Source organism: Lactuca saligna, chromosome 8 (assembly GCF_052625555.1).
Source record: "Lactuca saligna cultivar CGN05327 chromosome 8, ASM5262555v1, whole genome shotgun sequence".
In the NCBI taxonomy this organism is placed as follows: Eukaryota; Viridiplantae; Streptophyta; class Magnoliopsida; order Asterales; family Asteraceae; genus Lactuca; species Lactuca saligna.
The window spans coordinates 241078427-241087389 of record NC_136424.1 but is presented as its reverse complement, the minus strand read 5'-3'; the positions used below and the strand labels follow the sequence as shown (position 1 = coordinate 241087389).

The following is an 8963-nucleotide window of genomic DNA, read 5'->3' as shown; positions in this document are numbered from 1 at the left end:
TACATCTTGAAGTATTAACTGTGAATCCATTAACCGTAATCTTTATATAGTAAAACAATGTATTTTCAAGAGGTTTAGTACCTAAGCTTAGGTGGAGCTGTAATGTATATTTCCTTTTCCCATATATATATATATATATATATATATATATATATATATATATATATATATATATATATATATATATATATATATATATATATATATATATATATATATATATATATATATATATATATATATGGGAAAAGGAAATATACATTACAGCTCCACCTAAGCTTAGGTACTAAACCTCTTGAAAATACATTGTTTTACTATATAAAGATTACGGTTAATGGATTCACGATTAATACTTCAAGATGTAAATTCAAGATCGACACAATAGGGTTTAGGGTTTCGAGTTTAGGGTTTAGGGTTTAGAGTTTAGGGTTTAGGGTTTAGGGTTTCGGTTTATGTTTAGGGTTTAGGGTTAAGGTTTAGGGTTTAGGGTTTAGCATTAGGGTTTAGTGTTTAGGGTTTAGGGTTTAGTGTTTAGATTTAGGGTTTAGGGTTTAGCTTTAGTGTTTAGGGTTTAGGTTTAGGTTTAGGGTTTAGTAATGTTCTCTTGGATGAAGTAATAAACGATAATTGAGGAAAGAAAACGGAGATGATAAAACGATAATGAAAGAAAGAAATGTTATGGAAAATGATATATTTAACAAGTGAAACCAAACTGGGTATATTTAGCATGTTAAAACGACATATTTTAAAGGTTTAGTACCTAAGCTTAGGTTGGGCTGTAATGTGTATATATATATATATATATATATATATATATATATATATATATATATATATATATATATATATATATATATATATATATATATATATATATATATATATTGAAATTAATTATAAAAATTTAAATAAGGCATAATCTAAAGAACTTTATAATCAGATTACGCAATGGCCTTTGATTCTCTGTTTGTCTCCATTAATCAATAAATTTTCAATAAGAATTCAAGGTCACAAATTAGCTTCAAACGAAGATGACAATCTCGAATTCCGAGTTATCAATCAATTCCCAAAATGGATTTTGCTCCAAAACCCAAATCTACCATAGCCTTAGACCTCCATATCCTCTACCTCCACAGTCCACTCCTTTTTCCATAACCGATTTCATCTTATCGCTCCTCAAAACAACCACCACCACCACCGGAGCATCTATCATTGACGCCACCACCCGCCGCTTCATCCCTTACTCCGACGTCCCACTTCTTGTACGCAACCTTGCAGCCTCACTCCGCCAACCACCATTGTCTCTCTCAAATGGAGCGTGTGCTTTCGTTATTTGTCCCAATTCCGCCAATCTCCCGATTCTGCACCTTTCTCTCTTCTCGCTTGGTGTTGCTGTTTCGCCTTCGAATCCTGCTAGTTCGATTCAAGAGATTTCTCGCCAACTCCGCCTCTGTAAACCGGCGGTTGCTTTCGCGACGGCGGAGTCGGCTAACAAGTTGTTAGAAGTTGGATTTCCTAATCCCGTCGTGGTAATCGACTCGAACGAATTTGAATCGATGATGCGAACAAAACCAAATGGATCTGAAACAAAAATTGAAGTTTTGCAGTCTGATACAGCGGCGATTTTGTACTCGTCGGGGACTACAGGGAAGATCAAGGGAGTGAAATTAACGCATAGGAACATGATATCAACGATTGCCGGAGCAAACTTCGGACGTCAAGATAGATCTTCTCCGGTCGTGTATCTCCTCACGGTGCCGTATTTTCATATATACGGGTTAGGGTTATGTATGAGGTTGGTTGCGTTTGGGGAGAGTTTGGTTTCGATGGCGAGGTTTGATCTGCGTCTAATGTTGAAATCGATTGAGGAGTTTAGTGTTACTAATCTAGCATCGGCGCCGCCGGTGGTGGTCGGTTTGGTGGACGGCGATAATGAACATTTGGTAAATCAAACCAATTGGAGCTCTCTGGAAACTGTACTGTGTGGCGGAGCATCGCTTACGATGGCCGTGATCGATAAGTTCAAGAAAAGATTTCCGACTGTGTCGTTGTTGCAGGTTTGTTGCATGACATCTTGACTATCCGTTATACCCACCTGGGTGTGCCCCATTTCATTATGTTAGTACATTTCACTATCACTAACATAGGATACTTACCACTAACATACCATTCCACATCATTATTTTTATTTTTTTTAATTTGAAAATACAATAAAATTACTTTTTTTTAATTCAAAAATACAATAAAATTACTTTTTTTTTAATTCAAAAATTAAAATAAAATTACATTTTTTATAATTAAAAAGCATTCATTTTTTTAAAACTATTTTTTCATTAATTATAAAAATAAAATAACAACTTTAAGCTACATTACTTAGTTAATCTAAAAAACAAACATTACATTAATCACCTTCACGAACAAACGCACATATAAAAATCCTAATCGTCGTTCATGCTATGTTGGTACAAATGTTCCGCGACATCTTCTCGAAGATTGAAACACGTTTCACTGTTATGAATTTAAACAACTCGCTCCAAAAAAGCATTCGTTCCGGGTACGAACTCCTGAATTGGAACGACAACGTCGTTCGGATCATACGTGCAAATCGTTCGACCTTCATCTTCAATAATCATATTATGCATTATAATACATGCTAGGACCATTCGTTTAATTCTTTCTTTATCCCAGAGTCGTGTAGCATATTTCACTACATGCCATGTTTGCTTAAGGATTCCAAATGCTCTCTCGATATCCTTTCTCGCCGATTCCTGTTTTTTTGTAAAAAAATTTGCTTTTTCACTTCGAGGAACCGAGTATGCCTTCATCAATATAGAATAATCCGGGTATATCCCATCACCAAGGTAGTAACCATATTTGTACGCGTGCCCGTTTACCGTGAACGTTATATCAGATGCTTTGCCGGTCCAAATATCGTTGAAAAGTGGAGACTGACCAAGAACATTAAGGTCATTGTTAGACCCCGCTACTCCAAAAAAGGCATGTCATATCCACAAATCTTGAGATGCAACAGCTTCTAGGATGATAGTTGGTTCACCTATATCTCCTCGAGTGAACTGACCACGCCATGCAGTTGGACATTTTTCCCAAGCCACATGTGTACAATCTAGACTGCCAAGCATACCAGGAAATCCATGCCTCTCTTCATGAGCCGAATATAATCTCTCAATATCACGTTGAGTAGGTTGACGCAAATATTCTTTGTGAAAAACCTCATAAACACATGCAGAAAACCAATAAACACATTCAACTGCGGTCCTCTCGGATACTTTCAAGTATTCGTCGGATGCATCAAATGCTATACCGTATCCCAAATACCTAAGAGCAGCCGCACATTTTTGTATACTACTAAAACTCATTCTTCTTCTAGCGTCGGGTTTTTGTTTGAAAAAATCATAACGAGATTCTAAAGCATTACTAATACGTAAAAATATAGCCTTATTCAGACGAAAACGACGTTCGAACGAGTCGTCATTATAAAGACAATTATCGGCAAAGTAATCACGTACCAATAAGTCGTGTGCGGTTTGGCGATTACGATTGACGACCGCCCTTGTACGCGCTGCATTCGAACTTTCTTCGGCGTGAACGTGTTGCACAACATTGAAGAATGTCTCGACGAATTCTACGTCGTCATCCGAGTCAAAACTTTTTAAAAATTCCATATTTATTGAGGGATCCATGGGTGTAATAGAATGTGTATGTATGTGTATGTGTTTTGGTATTAGAAGTGTATTTATAATTGAGTTTGAAAAAAAAAAAAAAAAAAAAAAAAAAACAGCCAAAATAGCCGTTCAACGGCCAAAAACCAAACACCCAATCAAATTCATCGTTTGAATCTGTTGTCCCGAACACGATTCACCACGACCACGGACTACCACGAACCACCGGGACGGTGTGCACGTCCGTGGTTCGTGGACACCTCAACCACGAAACGGCTCGTGGATAGTATACCAGTCGGTCTTATCGTAACTTGTTCCCAAAAGACACTTTTTGGTAATTTTTTATTGATATTATAAAATAATTACTTCAACTGTTGAACTCACCAAAATTTTGAAAACAACTTGCATTTTCTTATTTTCTTTTGTAAAATACTACATTTTTTAGTCTTTTTCTAAAAAATGGGTCCAAGGTGACATGCTTATTCGTTGTGTTGTTTATTTATTTATTTAAAGAACTAATATAACAATATTTTACTCTTTTTAGAAAAAAACAAAGTCATACTTTGCTATAGAGGTTTGTTTTCAACCAATTATGCTATTTTTAACACAAAAAGACATCCATACGCATCTCCCTTTTTGAGTAAATTACACGAATGGTCCCTATGGTTTAGGGTAATTTGCATGTTTCATCCCTAACTTATTTTTTTAACTTGGAAGGTTCCTATTGTTTGTTTTTGTTACGCGCTTGGTCCCTGTCTTACATAAAAAGTCTATTTTTCCCTTTATTTTTTAATTTATTTAAATAAACACACCCCTAATCTCACCATTCTCACCTTACCTTACGTACCGCATTTTTTTTCCTATTTAAATAATAGTCTTTTTAGGTATCACAGGGACTAAGCGCGTAACAAAAACAAACAATAGGGACCAGACACGTAATAAAAACAATCAGTAGGGACCTTCCGAGTTAAAAAAATAAGTTAGGGACCAAACGCGCAAATTACCTCAAACCATAGGGATCATTCATGTAATTTACTCCCCTTTTTTCTAAAGAGATGCTCAATAATACCCTTATGATCCCTATTGGTTTATTACAATATTAATTCATATATTTTTTTCTAGTTTTTGTTACATTAACTTTATAAATTATGTTATAGATAATTATAAACTATTGTAGCTAATTATTATATTCTTTAATACTAGAATTTTGTTTAATAAAAAGTTACATCTTTAACATATTTAAACAAAATTTCAAATTTATCATAAACTATAACTTTTATTATAAACATAATATAACAAGTAACAAACAGTTGAGTTAGAATATGATTATAATGTTAAAAACACCTAACAAATCATAATAACATTTAAACTTAAGGAACCAAACCGCTAACAATACTAGTTGGACGCTGGTGTTTTTATTTAAGTACAAATGTTTGATAAAATTATTATAAGCTTGTAAAATATATAAAACTACATAACATAAACCCCAAAATGTAAAAGCTCCTAAAAGATCTCAAAAGCCAACTGAAGTAGTTTTTGGATTGTGATTACTGTGTTCAGTCGTATGGATTGACGGAAACTACGGGTGGAGTCTCACGAATTGTAGGTCCATACGAGAGCACAATCGCAGGCACCGTAGGACGGCTAATAGCCCGGTGTCAAGCCAAGATAGTTGATCCCAACACCGCTATTGGTTTGCCTCCCATGAGCCATGGTGAACTATGGCTTCGAGGTCCCTTCATTATGAAAGGTCAAATACATAATTACAGCTTCTTTTTTTTTTAATGTGTGAAATTTATGGCTATTGCCTGTTATGGGAAAAAGCTTAATACTTTCTCTTTTATTAAAGTTGTGGATAACTTTTTTTTAAGGCTATGTGGATGATAAAGAAGTTACCGATACAATGGTGGACTCGGATGGATGGTTGAGAACGGGTGATCTTTGTTACTTTGATAATGAAGGCTTCTTATTTATTGTGGACAGATTAAAAGAGTTGATCAAATATAAAGGTTATCAGGTAGTACATTGATGATTGAATTTTCATGGTTATTTTGGTTTTGGTTTGTAGATTAATCAAAATACACATTCATATCAAAGCGTAGTACATTGATGATTGAATTTTCATGGTTATTTTGGTTTTGGTTTGTAGATTAATCAAAATACACATTCATATCAAAGCATTGTGTCTATGATCTTTCTAAGTTATTTAAACCACGTGACATGTAGGTGCCTCCTGCTGAATTGGAACACATTCTACATACTCACCCTGACATTACCGAAGCAGCTGTGATTCCGTATGCTTTTCTCCCCTCAAAAACTGTTTTTGTTACATAGTACAAAACTTATGACACTACAAGCTTTCTAAAGTTATTTTTGAAAATACATAAGAAAATGATATTCACATAAAATTATTGAACATAGAAAATAGTATTAGAAAACTTGTCCAGTTTTTTTAGTAACATCCGGTGTAAAACTTGAGACCTTGCAGGTATCCAGATGAGAAGGCAGGACAAGTACCGATGGGATTTGTTGTCAGAAGAAAAGGAAGCACCATTAACGAAACACAAGTCAAAGATTTTGTGGCAAAACAGGTAACTTTATTCATTTATTAATTTCATCTCTTCTTATTGTTTATCTAAATTATTAACATGTAGGTTGCACCATACAAAAAACTACGAAGAGTCCGTTTCATCGATTCGATACCAAAGAATGCTCCGGGAAAAGTACTAAGAAAGGAGTTGATCAAGATGGCCCTCTCTGATGTTACTTCTAAGCTTTAGTAACTTTACATTATCAAGATTTTAGAATATCAAGCAAATTAGATTCAAAAGAAAAGTGTTTTATTCTATGTCAATGTCAGCAACTGAAACAGCTGGCTGCCCTCAATCCTCATGGATGGAAAAATGGAAATTGTAGCAAATAAAGTTTGGCCGATCCGATAATGTATCGGATTACATACAATATTCAAGTCAAGTATAGTAATAATAACAATCAAAACAGAAAAACACGAAATCCTTCCTTTAAGAAGATAAAACTTTCTGAACCTCAACAGTTACTTCCTTTGGGGGTTTCTCTGCAGGAAGCATTGCAACCACACCCTTCTTACTGTAGTAGTCTATAACCTACAGTTCGGTAAAAAAGTAAAATGCATTGTCAGATAAAAAAATAATAATAAACGAGAGAGAAAATGTAAAAAGTTAGGACTCAAAAAGAAACACTTACTGGTTTAGTTTGCTTATGAAAAGCCTGCAGCCTTGACTTGAGAACTTCTGCAGTATCATCTTTTCTTTGCATTAATGGCTCTCCAGTAACCTTCAAAAACCCACAAATTACCATCACATCATAAACATGTTATGACAAGTTAGATTGCATCTCAGTCTATGAGAAATGACGTAAATGCCCTCCTCAACCTCATCATTAAAAACAACCCTAAAAAACTTGTATGTGCTTACATCATCGATTCCGTGAACCTTAGGAGGAGCAAATTTTGTGTGGTAGGTCCTACCACTTGAAGCGTGGATCCAACGGCCAGTAATTCTTTCTTCTAAAATGGAGTCATCAATTGCAAAATCAAGCACCTTATCAATCTTAGTTCCTTGTTTTTGAAGCATCTCATCAAGCTGCAACAAACGAGAGAGTAATTGGTAAAAAAAAAGTTTTAAAATTTGTAAGTAGAAGGAAGGAAATAAGGGTAAATGGGTAAATTACCTTCTCGGCCTGGGCAACTGTTCTAGGAAAACCATCAAGAATGAATCCTTTTTGGCATGATGGCTTCTTCATTGCTTCATCAATTATCCCAACCACTAGGTCATCCGACACTAGTTCACCCTATAAAATAACCATAAACAAAAAAAAAATAATCGAAAATATCAACCTACTTTCATTAATCATTGGTTTTTAACTTTTTTTTATTACAGCATATCCTACTTTGCTATTTCTTGCTTTTAGCCCTTTGTAAGATTGATCAATTTGGGCAAAAATTGTTAAGTAGTCATATTACTAAGTCAAAGCAAAGCATATACCTTCTCCATGGTTTCTTTAGCTTTAATCCCGAGTGGAGTTTTGGCTGCAACAGCGGCTCTCAACATATCACCTGTTGCCAAGTGGCAAAGGCAGTATTCATCCTTAATGATGGGGGATTGAGTACCTTTGCCCGATCCAGGTGGACCTAACATTTATTCATTTTCTCATAAGCATTTCATCAAACACATGGAAGACAATACAGATCTGATAAAAATATCATCCAAAATCTTCAACTGATTCATAGCAAAGCTGATAAAATTTATCAAAAAGGTTTTCTTTTGCAATTTAAACCTCTAACCAAATCAAATTCATACCAATATTCTCATATCTCGAATGCAAAATTCCAAAATTGGTAATTATTTTTTTTGCCACAAATCAAGTCTTCATGTCTCAGATCAAAAGTCAAAGGTATAGACTTCACATTTGGACAGGATCTTAGAAACACAAAAAAAACGACCACCATGAACATGCAGCAGACTAATGGAACATTATACCGTTATACCCTAAAACTTTCGTAGGTCGGAACTCAACAAAATTATAAGATTGGAGATGGAAGCGAGAACGTGGTTTAAGCTCATAATTTGGGGATAGAATAATTATTATACTCAAGACTATGGAACTGAAACCCAATACGAGGAAACATTTACAGATCTCAAAACAAACCCTAAAAGGAAGAGTTAACATAATCTGGAAGAACGATATGTAAAAAAGTGTACCGATGAGGATGAGGCGTTTGTCAGGCTTAGATGAACACTTGAATCGGCGAAGAAGTTCGGTCATCATGTCCATTGAAGGTACATCTTCCAAGGAGGTGGTGCTCGCCATTGAGTTCTTCACAGGTCGTTTGGGTTTTTGATGGAATAGCGGTTAAGGAAGAACGTCAATAGTAGGTGGTGTGGGGGTGGGGTGAGGGGAGGGGTAGGTGTACCAACCCCGAATAAAATACTACGCACAGTCGAGAACGAGAAGAAGAAGAAGATGACGACGGGGTTTTCAAAGATTTGTATACGTCGAGGAGGCCACTCTTTTGACTTTTTGACCCTATCACTTTTGTTTTAGAAAAAATAACAAATTATTAAAATGGTCCTAAGGTTTGAAAAGGTTTCACCTTTGGTCCCTCATTTTATTTTTGTATTCGGATAGTCCCTAACATATCATTTTGTTGTGTTTTTAGTCCCTTGTAGAGGTAAAAAGACTATGTTGCCCTTTATATTTCTTTTTCTAGATTTTTTATTGTTTATTAATTATTACAAAATACAA

The 8963-nt window shown here is 34.9% G+C and overlaps 2 protein-coding genes across 2 annotated transcripts; one reads left to right on the top strand and one right to left on the bottom strand.

Moving 5' to 3' along the window:
* Positions 1–942: 942 nt before the first annotated feature.
* On the top strand, positions 943–6641 carry LOC145011525 (4-coumarate--CoA ligase-like 9). Its single transcript, XM_078970256.1, has 6 exons — positions 943–2057; positions 5241–5430; positions 5552–5697; positions 5907–5974; positions 6169–6271; positions 6335–6641. The coding sequence occupies exons 1-6, from the start codon at positions 1032–1034 to the stop codon at positions 6458–6460; spliced, it is 1659 nt and encodes a 552-aa protein (XP_078826382.1). The 5' UTR covers positions 943–1031; the 3' UTR covers positions 6461–6641.
* Positions 6499–8680, bottom strand: LOC145011526 (adenylate kinase 4-like). Its single transcript, XM_078970257.1, has 6 exons — positions 8420–8680; positions 7703–7848; positions 7389–7508; positions 7133–7300; positions 6903–6992; positions 6499–6802 (listed from the first exon to the last, which is right to left on the bottom strand). The coding sequence occupies exons 1-6, from the start codon at positions 8526–8528 to the stop codon at positions 6701–6703; spliced, it is 735 nt and encodes a 244-aa protein (XP_078826383.1). The 5' UTR covers positions 8529–8680; the 3' UTR covers positions 6499–6700.
* Between the last annotated feature and the right edge of the window lie 283 nt (positions 8681–8963).

Bases quoted from the DNA above. Each gene is read 5' to 3' on its own strand.
- LOC145011525 (XM_078970256.1), top strand. From the start codon at position 1,032: ATGACAATCTCGAATTCCGAGTTATCAATCAATTCCCAAAATGGATTT. The intron at 5,698-5,906 runs GTAGTACATTGA...CGTGACATGTAG, and splicing joins TCAAATATAAAGGTTATCAG to GTGCCTCCTGCTGAATTGGA. The intron at 5,975-6,168 runs GTATGCTTTTCT...GAGACCTTGCAG, and splicing joins ACCGAAGCAGCTGTGATTCC to GTATCCAGATGAGAAGGCAG.
- LOC145011526 (XM_078970257.1), bottom strand. From the start codon at position 8,528: ATGGCGAGCACCACCTCCTTGGAAGATGTACCTTCAATGGACATGATG. The intron at 7,301-7,388 runs GTAATTTACCCA...CGTTTGTTGCAG, and splicing joins CAGTTGCCCAGGCCGAGAAG to CTTGATGAGATGCTTCAAAA. The intron at 6,803-6,902 runs GTAAGTGTTTCT...ACCGAACTGTAG, and splicing joins TTCATAAGCAAACTAAACCA to GTTATAGACTACTACAGTAA.